Consider the following 21,045-nt stretch of genomic DNA (forward strand, 5'->3'; position numbering starts at 1 on the left):
CTACACATTTGCTACATAATGGAAGAAAAAAAGTGGGTATGGACAACAGGCAACCAGTGTGACCGCGGATTTATCGTTAAAAATATACCGTCCGACCCTCAGAAATATACCAAAATATACAGTCTCATTTTAAAATTATACCGTTAATATACTGACGAATTCATGTTCTATTTTACATATTCCTCGTTTTTGATATTCCGTGGAATATTACTAGCTATATAGAACATTTAGCCATGCCCACATAATTTTATTTTATTAGTGAATCTATTTTCTACTTGATTGGCCTATTCTAAATAATTGCTTTTATTGGATTTCTATAAACCGTTGAAAATAAATTTTCATAGATCAAAATATACCCTTATCAGCCAGGCTCCGTTTTTCACATTCACAAAAGTTTTCCGATTTACTTTTGAAATCACATAAATTGGGGCTCTCTTTTTCCCATTCCGCAAGATTTCTTCGTTTTCAAAACGAAAACATTTTCGTTGACGAAATGAAAAGTAAACGGCTTTTTATACAACAAAACGAACCTTAATTGCAAAAGGAAAAAAATAGATGACTTATTGATTCATTAACATCAACTTGATACCTATATCAGGGTAATTTAACTTGTGCTTTCTTTATAAATAATTTTATTTTAACCCAACCTAAAATTTGGCTCGGAAAAAATTGGCCACAGCAACAACAAATTTCGTTTTGGTGTAAGCAGCTGACGCATTCCGATTTGGTTATCGGAACGTTGGCAATTAATAAATTTTTGCGTATAACAGCACAAATGTGCATGTAACAGCTCAGACTGTGCTTGTAACATGTGCTTAACAGAACGTCTGGGTGAGCACAGCTGTTTCCCGCCCAATTTAATTCGGACTTCAAAATGTAACATATCGATAAAAAAAATATGTGAAAAATGGAACACCTTAAAACGAAAACGAAACGTTTTGGCTGAAAACGTAATCCGCAAAAGTAAATGAAAAACGGAGCCTGCCTGTATATACCTAAATTTTAACCTCCAAAAATACCGAAAAGTATTTAAGTACCGGTCATAAAAAGTGCTGAATATTTTGCATGTAACCAGCTGACTGACCTGCCAACTCAACTTAAGCCGAGCGGTGTGAATGGCTAAATAAAAACTGGATCAAGAAATTATATTTCCCCCAAAACCTCACCTTTGCCATGGCTGTCTATTCTTAGCTCGAGCATCAAACCTGGAAATACGGATACGGATTCATTCCTTTCGGCATATCCTTTCACATGCAGATCCTCTACAATTATAGCCCCGGCAACAACGTGGTGGATATACTGAATCCTGAGTACAACGATTTCGATGGCCCGCCACCGTCAAAGAAGATGATAATTGGCTCCTGCTCGATGTTTGTGATCTTCTCATACCTGAAGCTGCTTTACATACTCGTGGCCATCTACCTGGCCCTCCATCACGCTCACCACTAACGGCCCCCGTGGCCATGTATCACTTTGTGTCCGAGCAGACACCGGAACTGCGGCTCTCAGAGAAGGCACTCGTAACCAGCCACGTAACGCAGTATTTAAAGAGCTTCCAGCTCGATGCGGTGAGATTCCTGTACGAACGCCTCACCAAGGGAGAGTTTTGCATCCTCAACGATGAGAGTGGACTGGGGAAGTTGGCCTCCGTGGCGGCCCTGCTCAGTGCTCTGGAGCCCACCAAGAAAACGCTGATTGTCCTGCAAAACGACGAACAGCTCATCGCGGGCTGGCAGTTTCACCTAAACACACTCACAGATCTCTCCGTCTACACCATTCAGAGTGTCCAAGGTATTTTTTTTTGTCAATCTTCTGTAAAGAGTTTCACTGTATTAAGTCTTCCCGAAATCTCTGCTTCAGACACCACCGAGTCGCCGCACAGCGTTTATCTGGCCAAATGGAGCAATCTGCGCAGCATCGGGGATCTCAGCAAACTTAAATTCGACTACGTCTTTGTGGACAATCGCGGCCATACGTTGAACAACCACTTCTGCAACTCGATGCTGGTGAAGCATTTCGAAGGCAAAGTAAACATTGTTATCTCCAGTGTTGACATAACGGTGAGGAAATCGAAACCCACGTCGTTTCGAATCGAACCACAATCTAGTCGACATTTTCTGTTCCCTCCTCAGTCTGACGTGAAGCTCCTATACAATGTGTTGCGGCTGGGCGGACGCCTAGAGCATCAGCACAGAAACTTTCAGAGTTTCGATCGCAAGTTCCACCTGCCAGACCCCAAAGAAGTGTTCAGCAAGCGCATAGATCTCGAGGAGTACTACAAACAGCGGGGTTTTCTAAGTGAATACATAAAGTAAGCGGCCCATTTAAACCCACCTAAAAACCTAAATTTGTAATAAGATGTGTCGTCACAGGGACTTTCGTCTGCGTCGCTTTCGTCACCAGTTCGATCAGAGCCTGCCCCTCGTGCCGCTTGAGCAATACAAGGCGAATCTGAATCTGTGGCTGGCCTCTAAGAACAGTCAGAGCACGCTCAGTGGCTCCTCGGAAGTCTGCTCCACAGTGGCATCATCTGTGGAGATCAATCCAGAAGATCCCATCGAAGATCCAGGGAGGGCTGAGCCACTGTCGGAGCATAGCAATGAAGCCGTGATCATGCCGCCCTTGCTTTTTGAATCATCCGACTCGGAAGATGAGCTAGTGATGGTGCTCCCATCAGATGCTCCCGTTCTCGAGAACAATGCAGTTATGATCGTCTCCAGCGACGATTGCGAGATCATTACGTCCCCAAGCACGCCACCTACGCGCAAGCAATCAAAGGAGTCGCCTTCAATTAAACCGAAGAGGAAATACGTCAAACGCCAGCCTCCTGCCAAGCAGCCAGAACTTACCGAATCGGAGCCAGAGGACGAAGATAGTTCGAGGCAGAAAACGCGTTCAACTCCTGCTGCTGCTGCTGCTGCTGCTGTATCGCCTACCGAAAAGACAAGAAAAGTCAATGTTCGGCTGAGGAGAATGTCTTTGGCGGCGCAACAGCGTGAGAGCACGCCACCTAATAACGGAGCAGAACCGCCGCTGGTGGCTCCCAAGACAGAGCCAACGGCCAAGCGCCGTCAGGTCTTGAGCCCATCATCACCAATAAGACGTCCAGCGACACGCGGAATGCAGCGTCTGACGCGCTCCGCAGACGCGAAACTGAACAGCAAATACTTGATGCACAGAATCAGATTGGAAGACTGCAGAAAGACCACGCCCAGGAGACCTAAGGCGGAGTCTAGTCAAACTCCAAGGACAACCACATCGAGGGGGAAGCAAGAGATCGATGTGCCGCAGGAAACGCCCAAGAGGCGACCAGGTCGTGGTCGTCCAGCCAAAAAAGCAATCGAAGAGAAATCCAACACCAGGACAACACCCAAGGCTGAAGAAGAAACACCCAAGCGAAAACGAGGACGTCAACCCAACAAAGGACCGCAGGAGAGAGAACCACCCGCACCCAAATCAAAGGAAACGCCTACCGTAAAGAACTCGAAGATTAAACCCATGGATCCCACACCCCAAGTGGTGAGCAGCAGCTCTCTGTCCTCTGAATACATGCAGTGCGGGCAAAAGTTGCCGGACAACGTGGATGTTCTGGGTCTGCCCGCCTTTCGCATACCCTTCACGCCCCAGCCGGCGCCCCTGATGCTACCATCGACCTTCACACTGTTCAGCGACTCGGAAGTGCTGTCTGTTCCCCTGACCAGCCCACAGCAGCGGGAGACTGTGGTCATTAGCAGCTCCCACGATGAGAGCTCGCTGCCGTGCTCATCCACGACGCAGAGCCGCCGTACGAAGGCACTGAAGAGGAAGCGGAAGCAGGAGACACCGACAAGTGGCTCCTCACACTTCGGACTGCTGCTCTCGCAGCAGCGAAACCCGATTAAATCCCCGGATATCTTTAGCAACTGCTCGGAAATTTCTCAACTGACGTTGGCGCAGCCGCCACCGAAGCCCTCGTCTCCCTTCGAGTTCGAAGGCTTCAAGATCTTTGGGTCTGAAGTAAAGCAGTTCCAGCAGCAGCATGCGAAGGCAATCGTTGGACCTGCCAAGAAGAAGCGCGAACGCTCCTGCCTCGACATCCTAGAGCAGATGTTCGAGCCGCGTCCGCCGGTGACATCCAGCCCCAGGGTCCTACCCAGCCTTCCGAATGGAACACAGCCCTTGCAGCTGGAGCAGCAGCAGAACACGCCGAAAATGATAGCCCAACGGCGGCGTTCTTTTGTAGAGGATGACTTCTTTGAGATTACCAACAACGGGGAGTTTGGCAGCCGCCTGCGCATCAACTCATCTGGTGATGTGTCACCTGTCCAGCAGGAACGCGCTACGCAATCGAACAAGATCACCAACTATCTGATTAGCTCGGGGCCAGAGAAGTCGAGCACCAGCAACAATCGCACATCTGCCACGCAAACGTTGCGCAAATCTCCCAAAGCCGTCAGCAAGTCCACGCAGTCTACGAAGTTGACGCGTTGGTTTGGGGCCGCCTTTGGAGTCTCCTCCCAGAACAGCTCCATATCCGAGTCCCTGAGTGCACCCAGCACTCCAATGGCGCCGTCGACGAGCGAGGCAGCTTGTCGGGCACGCTCAGCACGCAGTGCAGGACCAACCAAGAGGAAGCGTTTGGATCTGTACAAGTGACACTGTCTATACAGGTGGAGTCAGGCAGGAAGGAGGCGATTCAATCAAAATGCATTCATAAGTTAACAGAATTCAGGGAATCCCCCCGCACAGAAATTAAGACTCTCTCGCATGTAATTCTATCTAGAAATATCAAAATGGTATAATGTTAACTGTAAAACATTAAGCGAGCCGATTAACTAGCCAATTTAGTGGAATATAAATTTTCATTTCTTCCAAGCACATCCGTTTTCTGAATGGGGCCCTCAGATCCGCTGTTTGCTGAATATGTGTGTGAGATTGTGCATGACCGCCTGGCGCTGATACTCCAGCTCCCGCCGACACACGCTGCCCAGAAGCGGTGGACACTGGTACTGGATCCGCTCCAGGGCCAAGGTGTCTTCATTGGAGGCACTGAAGCTAAACTCACTCAAAGAGTGCACTGCCGAGGAGAGAAGGGGAAGAATAAACAATGCCTCAAGCAAAGATAAGGATCCACTCACAGCAGTAGAAGCCACTGAAGAAGCAGGTCTCGTGAGTCGACTGAATGCCATAGGCCACGGGTGTGATCCCTGGCTTCGTTTTGGTCACCACATACTTGGCCGTGGCCGTGTTCAGCCAGTAGGGCCAGTGGGAGAGTCGCTCCGTGTACTCCACCGTGTAGCGCCAATCATGGGCGTGGCCATGATCGGAGAGGATCTTGAAGTTGATGCTGCAGGAAATGAAGATAGAATGATAGATGGACGGGTCGGTGCTGACGCATACTCACATTGTAGGATTGAGCAGACGCATTTTGTTAAAGTCGGCCACATACTCCCAGACCTTTTCCGGTCTCGTCTTGCCGATAATGCCCTCGATCTGGTATTTCTGATAGCCGCTGGAGAGCACAAAGACGTACAGCAATAGGGCGGTGGTGAGGAGCAGCGAGAAACGCTTGATATTCCACCGACGGACGCTATGCATGATGTGGCTGTGGCTGTGGTTTCTGCTGTGTATGTTTATCTTTGATTCTGTGAATATCAAATAAACAAATGTCCGGCAGAATCTGAGAGTCTAATGGATCCCAGAGCGACGCGGATCCAAGCAAATGAGAGGCCAAAAACAGAATGAGAGGCGCCAAAAGATCTGTGAGTTGAACGCCAAAGGGAAAGATGTAATTTGCGGACTCCCCAAAGTATATTAATGTGGGGTGAGACAGTTTTAAGGCACAGAGCTGAATGCGTTCATGAACTTGAAGAATGGGAACGCCTCACCTCGTATTAATATACTTTGGGGGCACACTCTCTAACTATCTCTCTCTCTCTCTATTTCACGAATAGAAAAAGGAAGATCTCTTTTCAATGTGCAAGTTCTGATTGAGCAAGTGTTTGCCGTTTGCTGAGATAACAAAATTCTGCTTAATCCATGCTGAGTAACGCCTCACCCCATATAAATATGCTTCGGGAGGCTCACTCTCTACATATCTCCCCCTCTCTCTATTTCACGAATAGAAAAAGATCTGAAAGCCTGTACTCGTTTTTTTTAAGTCTGCAAATGCTTGCAAGCAATAATTTTCATTTTTGCTGAGCTTACAAATTCTGCTTAGCCAATTCTGGGTATCCATTAACTGATTTTCAAATGCTAAAAGCACCATTAGAAGCCCGTACTCTCAACTTTCCTTGGAAAAAACAGAACACAAGCATTTCCTGTGAATGTATTAATTTATTTGAAAAATACGAAATTTTTTGCTTGTCTGTTCAAAGCGTTACAATAAAAAATAGGAAATGAAAAAATAAAATTTATAGAAAATTTTCTGCCGTTCTAGGGCAAAACTCATGATTAATTCTAGATTTACCATTGAAGAAAATACATAAGTAAGAATCAGCTTGATTACAACACTTATTACACCTGGAAAAGTTCAGCGAGCATTTGACCGGAGTCACTTGATCTAATTTTCTGAAGTTTCGCCAATAGGTACTCAGCTGATTCGCGACATTTTTTGAGCTGGTCAGGCTGCATACGATCAAAAATGTTATGTCCTGCCGCCCAATAGAATTCCAGTTTTCCATTTTGTAGACAAGCTACCAAACAGTTCCACATCTTAATAAAGATGTTTGGCAAATCCATTGTCCAGCTAACAGTTCCCAGTTGATGCAGCAAGACAGTTTTCAGCATATAGCTTGATAGATGGGGAAAATCGGCCTTGTGAGCGTCGCGCAATCCCTTCATCAGGCGCAGAACATTTTTGAAGTTAAACAAATTCTGCGTTATCTCGCGTTCCCAATGCGGGGCACATACTATAAAGATTTTCTCGTCACTTGATCCAGGTTTCCGTTGCGGTACAGCGAACCATGGGAAACTACGTAAATTTTGGTGTTTGCTGTAAGTGGAAAGCGGCCACTCAATCCCAGCGAACTCGAATGCTGGCACAAAATCGAACGACATGGTCCGCTTCTTCCCCTCAGCTTCAATGGTGTGGGCACATCCGTAGCCCTTGGACGTGTACATTACTTCATATACCTCTCCAGACTTGCAACGAACTTTTACATTTGATTTGAACACCTCATCGAAAGCTTTTCTTAACCAAGCTTGAAGATTCTTTCGATTTATGTAATTGCCGTCTACGATAGGATGATTGTAGACATGTGCACGCAAGAATACGAATCCCTTCTCGTTATTCGTCGGGATGATTAGGAATGGAAATTTCAGCTTCATATGCAAATCAAATTCATCAGGAGTATTCAACTTCACCCTATCCAAGTAGCTCCCTAAAAGAAAGCAATGATTACTCATTTGGCTTACCAAACTCAGAAAGGTTTCCGCTAGCCCCATAACCTACCTCCAAGACTTAGGCCATCAAATGCCTTACGGAAATTATCGTCTGCCAACTTTAGCTTCTCAATCACATGGTTTTGGATTTCTACAGCATCCTCTGTGTACTTGGAGCGCTGACCCTCGTCATCAAGCAATTTTTGCAAAATACGGTGCAGTGCTTGGTGAAAATTCATGATTAATTATAGTTTTAACGTCGGAGAACAGAAGCAAGAAGCAAGAATCAAGTCACAAGTCAAATCGACTGCTCGCAGAAAAGGCTGGAAACCGAATGAAAGATGGACGGAAAGTCCCTTTTTAAAATTAATGTTCTCTGTTCTCACTGTTAACTAACAGCTAACAGTCAGTAAAAGTACTCTTTCAAATAATGAGGGTATACAAGTGAACAAACTGAATTATATATGGAATGAGTTACGGTGGAATTATACACCGAATTGTACCACGAATGGAGGGTGCCAAGCAATTTTGTAATTTAAATATCTACTGTTAATCTTTGATATATCGTTTATTTTCTTGATTTCATTACAAATAATATTACAAATAATAGATAATAAGGTAGGAATACCATCGATGCCAGCTTTTAGTTAACAATTAGGAGAGCATGTTAATGTTAACAAAGAAATACCCTTGAGAAAGGAAATCTTATAAAATTGATGAGATGTTTGTAACAAAATTTCATGTAGGACATTCTTGGTGTTCGAAATAGTTAAAAAAAAAAACAGGAGATGAAGTCAACGACAGTATTTAAGTAACTTGAAAATACTTTAGAAAAATTAGGGTATATGTACGTATGGGAAGTCCCCTTTTGCCCTTTCCTGTTCTTTGCTTTATCGTATTTTCAAGGTTTTCCACTTTTAACTAACAGCTGGCATCGATGGTATCGCTTTTAACGCTTTTACTCTTTAACAGAATACTTGAAATTACCTTGGTGCCGATAGAATATACAATACACATACCCTACATAGAGGAAAATGAAATAAAATGGAGCCACTGAAATTACCCAATGTTATAGAAAGTCTATTGATCAATCGGATAAAATCATATGTTCTAGCACTAACCATACAGTATACATATATACTGTATGGTTAGTGATATAAGTTTAGCGCGTTTTATCTTTCACCTGTCTTTTTTTTCTTTCGGCGTTTTTTTATAAATAAAGAAGAAGGATAGGATGGATCTACAAGAAGAACTTAGTAACATTATCATTTTCGCATTTTTACTCAAGTTGTTTACCTGTCTAAATTGAGGGGTAAGTTCGTTTTTTCATCGGTTTACTTAGTTCATGAATGGGCTAAAGAAAGGTGTATGTACAACAGGCAAATTGCAATGTTCGTACGAACCTCACCTCGCATGTGAAGACAATATACATTGAAGACAAAATCGGCTTTTGAATTCAAGGTATATTGAGCGAACGGGGTGGATTTTACCTTGCATGCGTTGCATGTTATCGGCTGTTCTGCCTGTTGTCCCACCCTCTTTTTCCTTCCATTATGTAGCAAATGTGTAGAAATGTATGTAGAAATCCGATATATTTTATCGATAAGTCCGAAGTGTTTTCGTTCGTTCTTTCCGCGCTGTTTTTTTTATATTATATTTTAATCTGTTTGTTTTATATTTTAACATCAATTAAGTACAAAATGCTTTGTAGACTAGTTGTTAACCGAAATCTGAGCGCCAAATATGCTGGCACTTTCAAGGTAAGCAGCCACAGCCACGACCACCCACACCCCACCCTCTCTGGTTCAAGGAATTGTTATGTTATTACTGGAAAACAGCTAATCTAGATTGAAAAAGAGGCATTTATCTTTATGCCGCCTCTATAAAGAGCAATTATGCCAACAATCATGTGATGAACAGGTGAAAACCAGTTTCCAGCTCAAAAAGAAACAAAAGCAACAGGTGCACAATTTTAAATCTCAAAAACAATTATGTGGAACCCAGACATATGCAGGTACAGTAAAGTATCCTATGGACAGATAGTGTGTTCTTGCAGTTCTCGAATCATCTATCTCGAATCATCAGTCTACAAAAATTACCTTTTTATTGAATAATTATGAAACTTGTCCAGCTATGGGTTTCCGTACTGCTATAAAGACTGTTCGCAATAGCAATTTTCACTGTATTTTGATTTAAAAGGCCTGCCCCTGATAAGCATTATTTTGATAGACCCACGCGATCAGCCCACTTGATGGCACGCGGCCCCCGACGACCCCCCTGGAATCATTTATTTAACACTATAAATAGGCAAACTTGCGTAACATTTTGCAAAAACAAGGCACACACACACACGCACGAACCACACGACATCTAATCATAAGCAAACCAACCACTATGCTAATGGACCCCAGATCCAGATCCCCTCCTAAAATCCGCCTACGAACTGTACGTTTTAGCTTATTGCGTGCTACTCCACATCGGGAAAGAAGCCCAATGGCAAGATCTACGAGTCGGCCATCGATGCAGTGGCGGATGTCCAGGATGGAGCTAAGATTCTGTTCGGTGGCTTTGGCATCTGCGGCATTCCAGAGAAGATGATTGCTGCTCTGAAGCAGAAGGGCGTCAAGAACATCACCGCAGTGTCCAACAATGGAGGTAGGTAGATACTTCAACCTATAGTAGATCTGTCTTATACCTATCCCCTCTCCCTTTCAGGTGTTGATGACTGCGGTCTGGGTGTCCTGATCAAGCAGAAGCAGCTGAGTAAACTGATCGGCTCGTATGTGGGCGAGAACACGGAGCTGGTACGTCAATATCTGGCCGGTGAACTGGCCATGGAGCTGACGCCACAGGGCACGCTAGCGGAGAAGATCCGTGCGGGTGGTGCTGGCATTCCCGCCTTCTACACGCCCACTGGCTATGCCACTTTGGTGCAGGAGGGCGGTGCACCCGTCAAGTATTCGAAAGATGGCAAGGTGGAGATTGCTAGTGAAGCGAAACCCGTGAAGGAATTCAACGGACGCAACTACGTCATGGAGGAGTCAATCTTTGCTGACTTTGCCTTTGTTAAGGCCCAGAAGGCGGATCCCCTGGGCAATCTGGTGTTCAATAAGGCCGCCAGGAACTTCAATGCACCGATGTGCCGTGCCGCAAAGATAACTGTGGCCGAGGTAGAGGAGCTGGTGCCCGTGGGAGCTCTCTCGCCCGATGAGATCCATATACCCGGCATCTATGTAAAACGAATCTTCAAGGGCACCGACTACAACAAGCGCGTGGAGCGCCTGAGAATCACTGAGCCACAGGATCCCAGCAAACCCGCTGCCCCTGCCAGTCCCGGACAGGCACTGCGCGAGCGCATCGCTCGTCGTGTGGCCCTGGAGTTCCGTGATGGCATGTACGCGAATCTGGGGATTGGCATGCCCGTCCTCTCCTCCAACTACATACCCAAGGGCATGAACGTGCTGCTGCAGTCAGAGAATGGCATTCTGGGCTTGGGTCCATTCCCCACCAAGGACAAAGTGGATCCCGATCTGATTAATGCCGGAAAGGAGAGTGTTACTGTGGTTCCCGGCGCTTCTTACTTCGGTTCCGATGACAGCTTTGCCATGATACGTGGCGGTCATGTGGATATAACCATTCTGGGTGCAATGGAGGTCTCCGCCACGGGTGATCTGGCCAACTGGATGATTCCTGTAAGCAAATGATTGTTCCCGCAGGTCATTGTTACTCAAAAATGTATTTTTTCAGGGCAAACTGGTCAAGGGAATGGGTGGCGCCATGGACTTGGTAGCTGCTCCCGGCACCAAGGTGATCATCACGATGGAGCACAATGCCCGCGATGGTTCGCCCAAGATCTTGGACACCTGCTCACTGCCTTTGACCGGCAAGGGTGTCATTGATCTGATCATTTCAGAGAAGGCCGTTTTCCAGGTGGAAAAGGGCGTAGGTCTCACCCTGATCGAGGTGGCCGAGGGCTATACCGTCGATGATATCACCGCCTGCACTGGGGCCAAGTTTACCGTCTCGCCCAATGTCAAGACGATGGGACAGATTCCGGTTTAAGAAATGCTTTAGAGGCGAGTGGTTGAGGTACTTGAGTGATATTTTAGTGCATTTATTTTGTGTTGATCGTGTGACATAAACGTTTCTGTTATTAAATATAGTTTTCCGATGCCGTGTAATAGTGCGTCTCTTCGAGAACTATCCCATGGCCTTGGCCATGTTCTTGAGTGTGGCCGAGCGATGAGCGGTGCGCATTTGTTTGTTCAGAATATCGAAGATGCGATTGTACTTGCTGTCGGACTCGGTGCGACAGATGGCGCAGAACTGCGAGGAGAGCACATGCAAGGGGCTGCGGAAGTACAGGGTCTTCTGCATGGTCAGGCCGTTCTTGTGGTGCGACATCATGTGCAGGAAAATCTCAATCAATGCCATCAGGGCGCCAATGAAGAAGTTGTAGCAGAAAAGTGTCGGGACCAGGAAAAGCAGATAATGCTGGCGTTCGTAGCCCAAGATGATATTCTGCGAAAGGAAGTGCCATTAGCCATTAGAAGGAACAACAAAGAGGAATCTTTTCTACATACACTGCTCACACCATCCATGTGACAGTAGTCCTCGCGCTCATAGCCTGGGGTCGTTTTCTTCGGCTCCTTGCGAGCACCATGCTGCACGGTTATGTCCAGATCCCCCTGATATTTGTTCGTCATTAGGTCGTCCATCTCGTCGCACAGGGTGCCACGGAGGCAGTGCTTCGGAACATGGAAATTGTGATGCTTGCGATAGCGCACCTTCATTTGGCCGTGGACGGGCTCTCCGGTCTCTCCATCGTAGGCGGGCTGTGTAACACGGGACGAGTCCGTGTAGAAGTACTCCAACTCTCCGGTTTCGCTATTCTGCAAAAGATAAGAGAGCTCGATAAGAGAGGAAATTAAGAGAGCCAAAAAACCAAACACATTCTTGTGGCGTGATCCCCGTCTCGAGGCGAATTTATTTGTTAGAGCAATCAAAAATTAGCAATTCAGATTTATGGAACTCCTCTAGCATGAAAGTTGATTGCCTTTTGGGTAACTATGTATTTCCGAATGCTACGATAAGAACTTGTTGCCCACCACAACAGATCAAAACAAACTTTTAAGAGTAGGGTATGCCAATTTCGTTGTGGAAGAGCGACAATGAAAGAGTTCGATTTCATCATTGCATGCCGTATTTCAATGTTTTCGTTGTTTATTAAATGTTATCTGACACACACTAACAAAAATATTGATAAAAATAAACCCCAAAATAGATTCCGTAAATCTATTTTGATAAGACAGAGATACAGAGAGAGAGAGAGAGAGAGAGAGAGAGAGCTTCGACAAGGTTCGCCTGTACCCACGACTCGATTTGTGAATATACTACAAAGGTGTGTGCGGGTCCACGTCTCGATCTCTGGAGTGTGACTCTATTGATCGGTTGCTCTTACCACCAGCATGCTTACTGCTGTACTAAACAGAACGCATAAAAACCGAAATCGGAATACAGCCAGAACACCCTTATAATCGTATGCGTCTTATCAGTGGCCTCTGGCAGTCTGTGTGTTCGACAGTCTGTGTTCGGCGGTTATCATTACAGACGACGGCGGCTGCCAAGACCCACCAGTTCAGTACTTACTTATCTCTGCCCCGACAGGCCAGGCAGCACCAGAAGATACGCCTATTAACGTGCAATTAAGACCCCACTACGGGGACAGCAGAAAATTGTAAATTGCCCATGCAATTACAATGTTCTCTCTGTCTGTCTCTCTGCCGCCTTTTGTGGAACTAATAAATTATGGGTTGCATAAGCAATGAGGACGAGGAGGAGGCGCTGGAGGGAGCTAACTGGTTTGCGTGCCAAATGCGATTTGATCGTAATAAAAATAATACAAATTGATCTAAAGAATAACATACACTATATACACGTACGGGCATGGGGAGTGGAGGCTTTGGCATGGAATCCGATGTGTTTGATATGAAAATGAAACTGGAATTTAATCAGATTTAAGATTAAACGTCTGGAATGAATAAAGAGTCTTGTAAGCGAGCGAACTGATCTATAGGAATAACAATGAATGGATTACCGGGATAGCAAATAGTTCTTTAGAAGTATTTCAAGTATAGCTAGCTATTTCGGGCATACATAGTACGTTGATCTTTGGTTGAGTGAAAGTTTTCGGGGATAGAAACTGGTTATCAAGATACATAGAAGGGGCGTCTTGCTTTTGGGAACACAGATTTATTGTAGCTGCAAAAATAGGTGGGAATTTCCCATATTGGACTGAAATACAGGAATCCCTTTCAAAGAGCTTTAATGGAAAATACTCTTTTAAAGAGTAACTAAAATTCCACCTTAGTACCCACAAAATATTTGTTAATAGAGACTAATTACCCTCAATCTACATGCAAATTTGCAACTTTATAGCCTTAATCCAATCATCCTCTGTCGATCTTGGTGGAATAAAATGATCTAATCAAAAAAATAACTAAAAAAAAAAAAACAAAAAAATAATTAAGGTTTTCTCAAGTGCAACGCAAAAAAAGTATTCGTGTGTGTGGAAATCAAATGTGGAGATAGAAAGCAATGGATGCGTAGCATATGGGCGGCACGATAGACACCCACTTCAGAGAGATAGAGAAAGAGAGGCCCAGGCTGTCCCCTACAGAGCAAACGGTAGTTCTATTGATTGGAGTACACCTGTTAAGGGGTACTCACACTTGAGATATGTATGTACATATGTATGTGCAATATAAGGACACCTTTTCCATCGACATGAATGTAAAGCCTTTTGGCTGATAGACAAAAAAGACTGTAATGACAGATAAGCCAAATGGAAATGGAAATGAAAAAACAAACAAGGCCAGTCGGTGTCGGTGGCACTCAATCAATCTACATTTGATAATCTACGGCGGTACACTATACATATATTATAGCTTTGTCTAGTATTATAATAGTTATTTTTGCTGGGAGTCACAGTTGGTTTAGTACGGGAATACGAGCATAGGAGTGTAATTAACTGAGATTGCTTTTTATTTTCGGTTTTGTCTGGGGCTTTTAATGGGGTTTTGGGCTCAGTTTTAGATTCATTTTAGGCGTAATTACAAACGGAATAGCTTTTACTCTATACCCCTTCCTTTCTTTAAAACTAAAAAGTAGGAAAACACGTTTGCACGACTGACTCTGACTCTGAGAGATGAAGAAGATGAAGATCATCCACGTCTCATCCGAGATATACATATGTATGCCAGACAGCCTCCTCGCGCACTCACTCTCATAGAGATAGTCCCATCCTGCTCTTTTTCACTCACCTTAATGGAATATCCCATGGCTGTGTGTGTGTACGGTGGCCTGACACCAAAGCTCTTTTTCACAGTTATGTTTGCAAGTGGCTTTATTTTTGTTTGTCTTTAGCTTTTAGGCCCTTATGGTATTACCGCAAGACAACACATATACGTAAATATTGTATAGATGTGCCTGTGGATGTGCACTTCACTGGAAATTTATGCAAAGGCAAACAGGGGAAAACTTAATTTGTTGTGGAAAATTTTGAAACCGGTTAATGGCGTCTCGTTGCTGTTGTTGCTGTTATTTTCACATTTGTTTTGGTTACGGGTGTACGTGAGGGTATCTGGCGACCTTCTGATCTGGTTAGGGCTTTCGCAGAGTAGCAATTAATTAGCATAAAACACTAGCAAAAAATTTAAGGCATTCACTTGTCGTTTTCGTTGTAAATTGTTGGCTTATTTTCAATTTTCGTTGGGACCGCAATTTTTACACCACACACGCACGCAAGCTATACACCAGTGACAGCCAGTGCTGCCAGATTTTGAGAGTCACCATAAGCTAGATTGAAAAAAAACAAAAGCTAGAATAAGCTAAAAAATTAAAAAAAAAAAAAAACAGCTTAAAACATAAAAGAACATTAAAATCATGGATACTTTAATTTTGTCGATATCCTTTTTTTATTTTTATTTATTATTTAAGCAATGACATGATTTTTTCCACTTCACTATGCTATGGCCGAGTGCTCAGCACAGTACAAACAAACCGCAGCCTCCTGCTCCTCTGTTTCTTGAGGACGTTTTAATAAAAGGTATTTTGTAAGTTTGTGCCATGCTTGCATTGGACGCTTTTTAGCGACAGCATGCTGCCGTAATTCGCACAACTTGAACCCAATTTTTGCAATATAAAAGCTGTAAAAGCTGTACGATTTTGTGGGGTCAGTTAGCACATTGCGTACACTCCTTAAATTCTTCAAAATTTAACCAGAAATTGTGAAAATTTTGATTATAAGACACATTTTCGGCATTTTCTCTTATGTAAATGTGCAAAAAATACTGTAGTGTGACTAAAATTCATCAACGAAAAATGACTATACATTTCTACACAAAATTGGATGATATACCAAAATATGAACAAGAAATATGATTTTTATCATTTCATTATCGCTAAAAATTAACAAATATTACAAAAAAATCAAAAAACATAAATATTTTTGTACTAATTATTTTAAGCCAAAATAAGCTAAATTAACTTTTAAATAAAAATAAGCTAAAATGGCAACACTGGTGACAGCCGACTTATCGTTAAAATATACCGTCCGACCCTCAGAAATATACCAAAATATACCGTCCAATTTTAAAAATATACCGTAAATATACTGACGAAATTAAGTTTTATTATACATATTCCTCAATTTTGATATTCCGGTGATTGATGATTGATGATATTGACAAAAAATACCAATGTACCGTAAACATACCATCGATTTAATTTTGACCTAAAAAATGACCGAAAAGTATTAAAAATACCGTTAACGGTCACCCTGCACGCCAGCTTTTTGCGGGGACAAGATTTTATAAAGTACAAAAGCCATTAAAACACAACACCTTAAAGCTTTTGTCGAAGCTTTTGGAGTGCGGTGCTGCCAGCTTTTTAAAAGAAAAAATAATAATTTAAAAAAATATTTAAGAAGAGGCAACACTTATTTAATGCAACAAAACGAAATTTTCATTAAAAAAGACAACATAATATATGACCTATTAATGCATTCAAATATAATGAACAGCAGGGTAATTTATCTGCAGCCTCTTTTATAAATAGTTTTTTTTTCGTAAACCTCAAATTTTGTTTTTTGTAGTTCCTTTTGCGGTTGTGAAAATAGCTGATTTGGCAACAGCGAAAATAGCAACGATATTGGCGTGAGGCCCGACTACGAGAAAAGCTTAATGGTGGTTGTCCCTGCAGAAGCTTTTTTCAAAGATCTCTCTCTTCAAATAAAAATCAAAATAAAAATAAGCCAAAACGTATTTGTTAATTAATTATTGTTGAACTTCTGGCGGGGGTTCAAAAACGAGCCAAAAACTGGTTGAGGCTTTCATTCTGGTTTACTTTTGTTTGCTTTTTGGTTCTCCCAAATATTCTTTTAACACAAAGTGCACATAGTATTTTGCCATATATTCCATATCGTTTTGGCTACGTTCTCTTCCCCTATATACCCGTTCTTAAACGTTTCTGATCTTGCTTATTATCGTATAGCCGTAATTATCTTTTTAAGATTATCAACATGTTTTTCGTGAACGAGAGGTCTTGAGCGGCTTCGACGGGGATCCAAAATTTAGTATCCGCCCGGTCGGCCCAGCACTCGGTTCTCGTTTGAAGAAGATCTCTCCCTCTTTTCCCAAGCAGGAAATCGCAATCGCACTGTACCATATATGTACCTGTTGTCTTTTCAGAGGTTTTATCGCCGTGTGATAAAAGATTTATACGACTGAGCTCAAATAGTAGCTTTATCAAATACTCGTGCGCTACCTTCGGGCCCCTATCTATCAGGATGCAGTGAGTCATCATCATTATAAACTCTTAGCTAACTGAAATGACAAGACACTGCTCTCGATCAAAATCCCATTTAATTCGGTTATATATCTTAATGGTTTGGGGAGTTTTTTATCTAGAGAACCCTCTCATGACGGTTTATTGATTGACGATTGTTATTGTGGGGATTGCAAAACACTTATCAATCAATCAAATCGCTTCACAAACAAGTTCTGATTGCTCTTTTGATAGGACTGATACTATAAAAACTGTGGCCATCATATACCCCACGACAACAAATGGGGAATCAACTGGGCCAACAAAACCCTCGAATGTCAGCAGCGATGATTACGATCCGCATCTGAATCGGAATGTGAAGAATCCGACAACGTAAGTAGAGTGTTTTTCCATGGCATATTCCAGAGGTTAGCCAAAACATTATCTTTCCTTAGGAACTGGCAGACTTTTGCCCATTTCCTGAAGGCCTCTGTGGGCACTGGGGTCCTGGCCATGCCCAGTGCCTTTTCCCATGCGGGTTATGTGAATGGAACGATCCTCACTTTGATCATTGGGCTTCTGGCGCTCTATTGTCTGCATATTTTGGTGGGTAAGCCCTTCGTGGAGGTAAGACTTTTCTAATATCTGTATATATTCCCCTGCAGATCAGCTGCATGTATATCCTATGCAAGCGTCAGAAGGTGCCGTATGTCAGCTTCTCGGAGGCCATGAATTTGGGCCTTAAACAGGGTCCACCATGGCTTCGTTGTCTGGCTCCCATTGCCATGTATGTGTGTTCCTTCGCTCAGGAAATCCTTCCTATAATTTGATTTGTTTCAGACCCTTTGTGGATGGTTTTCTGGCCTTCTATCACTTTGGCATCTGTTGTGTCTATGTGGTCTTCATCGCCGAGAGCATTAAGCAGCTGGTGGATGAGTATCTCGTGGTGTGGGATGTCCGTCTTCATATGTGCCTGTTGATTGTGCCCCTCCTGTTGATCTACAGCATCAAGAATCTGCAGGTGTTGGCTCCCTTTTCCAGTGCCGCCAATTTGCTCCTGCTTGTGGGTGAGTCTCCAAAGGAATTGCTCATCCATTTACCCTTCCGATATATCCCTTTCCATATCTGATTAGGTTTCGGTATCATTTTGTATTACATCTTTGAGGATTTGCCACCGTTGAGTGAACGTGACGCCTTTGTGTCCTACACGGAACTTCCCACCTTCTTCGGCACTGTGTTGTTCGCTCTGGAGGCTGTGGGAGTGGTCGGTTCTATATCTACAACACTATATATATATTCATATTCTATCAATAGTTTTCTTCTTCCAATAGATCCTCGCAATTGAGGAGAACATGGCCACGCCTGGGGACTTTGTGAAGCCTTGTGGCATCATGAATTGGGGCATGTCCATTGTCCTAGGTCTGTATGTACTCTTGGGATTCTTTGGCTATTGGAAATATGGCGATGATGCCCTCGGTAGCATTACCCTTAATATTCCACAGTGGGATATGTGAGTTTTCTTCTTTGTTATATATCTTTGTCATCCATGCTTTATCTGTATTTCTGTGTGCATTCTCAGACCCGCTCAGGTGGTGAAGATCTTCTTTGCTATTACCACTTGGATATCGTATGCCCTGCAGGGCTATGTCACTGCCCACATACTGTGGGGCAAGTACGTGAGCCCAAGAATCAAGAACACCAAAAGGCACTCACTGTACGAACTGATCTTCAGGGCTATCATTGTGCTGCTGACATGTAAGTTCTTCCGACTGGTGCTACCTTTAGAGGTATCTCTAAATCTGTTCTCCCTCCTGCAGTTGCCTGTGCCATTGCCATCCCAGATCTTTCGGTCTTCCTGTCGCTGGTTGGCTCCTTTTGTCTCTCCATCCTGGGCCTCATCTTCCCGGCATTGCTGCAGATCTGCGTCCAGTACGAGCATGGCTATGGCCCGCTCCGCATAAAACTAATCATTAATATACTTTTGCTCTGCTTTGGGGTCTTTGGTGGGGTTGTGGGCACCTATGTGAGCATTTTGGAGATCATTGCGGTGTACAAATAAAGGTGGACACACAAATTTGATTGAGCTGTGGCTGTGGTAACCGTGTAACCGGGGGCCCTTGGGTAAGGGTTCGGATTGTGTTTTTCTTGAGTAAATATTGTTGCACACACACAAACACATAATCTTAAGCAATCACACACAAACACACAGAAATGTAGCAAGTTGGTTTATGGCCAACATATCAAACATGGCCAGAGTCAAGAGTCAAGCAGCCAAAGCAGACCAAATATTTTTAATTTTAATTAAAAGCTTAGCAGAGGTCCTGCAAGTGCAAGAAGGGAATGTGCATGTGGAATCAGAGGGGTACGAAAAGGTGAGACAGTGGGAGTGTGTGTGTGTGTGCGAAAGGGAAAGGGAGAGGGGGCCACGTTGCAACGAACTGTAATTAAATGCAACCGCAATTAACACAAAAGCGCCGCAGGTCAGCAAGCCAGACACACGACTCTCGGACATCCCCTCTGCCTCTCGGATGCCGTGTACCTCCTCCCCCTACTGCCACACCTTTGCGCCGCCCCCCCCCCCCCCCCCCCCCCCTTCTGTTGCATCTCTGCTCGAGTCCCCCTCCAGAATCCTCTTGCATTTTATTTACAATGTTTTGCGCTCAGGAGGTTACTGACAACCTTTCTGCCTTCTGGCTGCCTGGCTTCTACCTTTAGACACCTTTACACACCTTCCACCCCAACCCTTAGTTACAGCAGCGACCCCACCCACCCCGTTGTTCACCTCATTTCCCCCCGCTGTTTCTGCCCGATGTTGCTGTCTTGTGTGAAGGCCACAGAGAGCCGGACTGAGCCACAATGACCGCCGGGCCCCTAAGAAGCCGGCAATGAAGCCAAATGGACAAATGCCGGTATGTCAGAGCGAGGTGAAGCTCAGCAGTTGTGAAGGAATTCCATTTTAATGGGGATGGGAAGAGGATAGAGAGGAACATCACTAAATCCTATCAAAAACGTTGTCTGGAGAAACGTACGTATCTTTAAATGAAGGATACATATACCATTTACTACATATCATTGAATTTTAGTCTAAGTGAATTTTGTCTAATTCAACGACTCCCTGAGATCTGAGTTATACGGTAGATAAATTTCGATCAAACTTCTGTGGCAACCCTCGCTTTTGTCTGCTGGCTCCAATTTGCCCGCTCTCCAGCCCAGGAATGTGTTGAAATGTCGTTTGCTTTGTACGTTTAATTACTCTTTTGACGGAAATAACACAACATTCGTGCACTATTTGAAATTGACAACAACAAAATGGGACCCAGCCACAGCCACAGAGGAACGGGAGATACAAAGAGGAGATTCCGGAAAAGGTTGGCCAAAAGGGCAAAGAAAAGGTTAGAGGAAGTAAGGGGGCAAAAGGTACATCAAAATGGTGAAAAAAGCTAGAAATTGGGTGCACAATTGGAGTACTAGAAAAGAGGGAAAAATTCAGCGAAGCTTCGCGGAAACTTCTCCTCCTCTGGAGGAAGAGAAATCGAAACCAAAAACTTTCAGGACCCTCGAGTGAGGAGCCAAAGCCAAAGCCAAAACTGAAGCCAAAGGCAACACCGTGGGGAAGTGTCCCATGGATTCGCCTGAGTTCCAGTTTCCATCTTGAATTTCTCCAGCTTTTAGTCACCCTTCATCAATTTGCCTCAGAAATCGCTACGCTTTGACCAGCATCGAGGCAAATTAAATGACAAGTTTTACTCTTGTGCTACGCTTTTATTTATATATTTTTTCCACTGGTGCCTGGCAGTGCGAGCTGGAGCTGGAGCAGGAGCAGGAGCAGGACGATTTTAATTATATTTGTGCAGGCAG

General features: G+C 43.9%; 7 protein-coding genes across 7 annotated transcripts; 4 read left to right on the top strand and 3 right to left on the bottom strand.

Annotated features, from left to right (window-relative positions):
- Window positions 1–1,106: 1,106 nt before the first annotated feature.
- Window positions 1,107–1,456, top strand: LOC6599085. Its single transcript, XM_002024182.2, has one exon. The coding sequence runs from the start codon at window positions 1,252–1,254 to the stop codon at window positions 1,447–1,449; it is 198 nt and encodes a 65-aa protein (XP_002024218.1). The 5' UTR covers window positions 1,107–1,251; the 3' UTR covers window positions 1,450–1,456.
- LOC6599086 (protein suppressor of underreplication) lies at window positions 1,456–4,854 on the top strand. The gene is made up of 4 exons (XM_002024183.2): window positions 1,456–1,791; window positions 1,861–2,060; window positions 2,133–2,311; window positions 2,373–4,854. The coding sequence occupies exons 1-4, from the start codon at window positions 1,464–1,466 to the stop codon at window positions 4,633–4,635; spliced, it is 2,970 nt and encodes a 989-aa protein (XP_002024219.1). The 5' UTR covers window positions 1,456–1,463; the 3' UTR covers window positions 4,636–4,854.
- On the bottom strand, window positions 4,753–5,746 carry LOC6599087. The gene is made up of 3 exons (XM_026993197.1): window positions 5,384–5,746; window positions 5,118–5,326; window positions 4,753–5,056 (listed from the first exon to the last, which is right to left on the bottom strand). The coding sequence occupies exons 1-3, from the start codon at window positions 5,575–5,577 to the stop codon at window positions 4,881–4,883; spliced, it is 579 nt and encodes a 192-aa protein (XP_026848998.1). The 5' UTR covers window positions 5,578–5,746; the 3' UTR covers window positions 4,753–4,880.
- A 609-nt stretch (window positions 5,747–6,355) lies between these two features.
- On the bottom strand, window positions 6,356–7,618 carry LOC6599088. The gene is made up of 2 exons (XM_002024185.2): window positions 7,433–7,618; window positions 6,356–7,361 (listed from the first exon to the last, which is right to left on the bottom strand). The coding sequence occupies exons 1-2, from the start codon at window positions 7,599–7,601 to the stop codon at window positions 6,496–6,498; spliced, it is 1,035 nt and encodes a 344-aa protein (XP_002024221.1). The 5' UTR covers window positions 7,602–7,618; the 3' UTR covers window positions 6,356–6,495.
- Window positions 7,619–9,027: 1,409 nt separating this feature from the next.
- LOC6599089 (succinyl-CoA:3-ketoacid-coenzyme A transferase, mitochondrial) lies at window positions 9,028–11,543 on the top strand. Its single transcript, XM_002024186.2, has 4 exons — window positions 9,028–9,122; window positions 9,819–10,017; window positions 10,078–11,054; window positions 11,110–11,543. Exons 1-4 carry the CDS (start codon window positions 9,063–9,065, stop codon window positions 11,422–11,424), a joined length of 1,551 nt encoding a protein of 516 aa, XP_002024222.1. The 5' UTR covers window positions 9,028–9,062; the 3' UTR covers window positions 11,425–11,543.
- On the bottom strand, window positions 11,453–15,130 carry LOC6599090. The gene is made up of 3 exons (XM_002024187.2): window positions 14,685–15,130; window positions 11,946–12,254; window positions 11,453–11,883 (listed from the first exon to the last, which is right to left on the bottom strand). The coding sequence occupies exons 1-3, from the start codon at window positions 14,700–14,702 to the stop codon at window positions 11,563–11,565; spliced, it is 648 nt and encodes a 215-aa protein (XP_002024223.1). The 5' UTR covers window positions 14,703–15,130; the 3' UTR covers window positions 11,453–11,562.
- Window positions 15,131–17,025: 1,895 nt separating this feature from the next.
- LOC6599091 (proton-coupled amino acid transporter-like protein CG1139) lies at window positions 17,026–19,266 on the top strand. The gene is made up of 9 exons (XM_026993207.1): window positions 17,026–17,214; window positions 17,443–17,580; window positions 17,643–17,793; window positions 17,853–17,974; window positions 18,028–18,254; window positions 18,321–18,451; window positions 18,519–18,697; window positions 18,767–18,942; window positions 19,005–19,266. Exons 1-9 carry the CDS (start codon window positions 17,210–17,212, stop codon window positions 19,244–19,246), a joined length of 1,371 nt encoding a protein of 456 aa, XP_026849008.1. The 5' UTR covers window positions 17,026–17,209; the 3' UTR covers window positions 19,247–19,266.
- Window positions 19,267–21,045: the final 1,779 nt, after the last annotated feature.

The sequence above is a fragment of the Drosophila persimilis genome, unplaced genomic scaffold (genome assembly GCF_003286085.1).
Source record: "Drosophila persimilis strain 14011-0111.01,24,50 unplaced genomic scaffold, DperRS2 tig00000808-arrow-arrow-pilon, whole genome shotgun sequence".
Lineage (NCBI taxonomy): Eukaryota > Metazoa > Arthropoda > Insecta > Diptera > Drosophilidae > Drosophila > Drosophila persimilis.

Bases quoted from the DNA above. Each gene is read 5' to 3' on its own strand.
- LOC6599086 (XM_002024183.2), top strand. From the start codon at position 1,464: ATGTATCACTTTGTGTCCGAGCAGACACCGGAACTGCGGCTCTCAGAG. The intron at 2,061-2,132 runs GTGAGGAAATCG...TTCCCTCCTCAG, and splicing joins TCTCCAGTGTTGACATAACG to TCTGACGTGAAGCTCCTATA. The intron at 2,312-2,372 runs GTAAGCGGCCCA...GTGTCGTCACAG, and splicing joins TTTCTAAGTGAATACATAAA to GGACTTTCGTCTGCGTCGCT.
- LOC6599087 (XM_026993197.1), bottom strand. From the start codon at position 5,577: ATGCATAGCGTCCGTCGGTGGAATATCAAGCGTTTCTCGCTGCTCCTC. The intron at 5,327-5,383 runs GTGAGTATGCGT...CATTTCCTGCAG, and splicing joins CGTCTGCTCAATCCTACAAT to CATCAACTTCAAGATCCTCT. The intron at 5,057-5,117 runs GTGAGTGGATCC...TCTCCTCGGCAG, and splicing joins CTTCAGTGGCTTCTACTGCT to TGCACTCTTTGAGTGAGTTT.
- LOC6599088 (XM_002024185.2), bottom strand. From the start codon at position 7,601: ATGAATTTTCACCAAGCACTGCACCGTATTTTGCAAAAATTGCTTGAT. The intron at 7,362-7,432 runs GTAGGTTATGGG...GCTTTCTTTTAG, and splicing joins TGATGGCCTAAGTCTTGGAG to GGAGCTACTTGGATAGGGTG.
- LOC6599091 (XM_026993207.1), top strand. The intron at 17,975-18,027 runs GTATGTGTGTTC...GATTTGTTTCAG, and splicing joins TGTCTGGCTCCCATTGCCAT to ACCCTTTGTGGATGGTTTTC. The intron at 18,452-18,518 runs GTCGGTTCTATA...TTCTTCCAATAG, and splicing joins CTCTGGAGGCTGTGGGAGTG to ATCCTCGCAATTGAGGAGAA.
- LOC6599090 (XM_002024187.2), bottom strand. The intron at 11,884-11,945 runs GTATGTAGAAAA...TTCCTTTCGCAG, and splicing joins ACATGGATGGTGTGAGCAGT to AATATCATCTTGGGCTACGA.
- LOC6599085 (XM_002024182.2), top strand. From the start codon at position 1,252: ATGCAGATCCTCTACAATTATAGCCCCGGCAACAACGTGGTGGATATA.
- LOC6599089 (XM_002024186.2), top strand. From the start codon at position 9,063: ATGCTTTGTAGACTAGTTGTTAACCGAAATCTGAGCGCCAAATATGCT. The intron at 9,123-9,818 runs GTAAGCAGCCAC...TGTACGTTTTAG, and splicing joins AATATGCTGGCACTTTCAAG to CTTATTGCGTGCTACTCCAC. The intron at 11,055-11,109 runs GTAAGCAAATGA...GTATTTTTTCAG, and splicing joins TGGCCAACTGGATGATTCCT to GGCAAACTGGTCAAGGGAAT.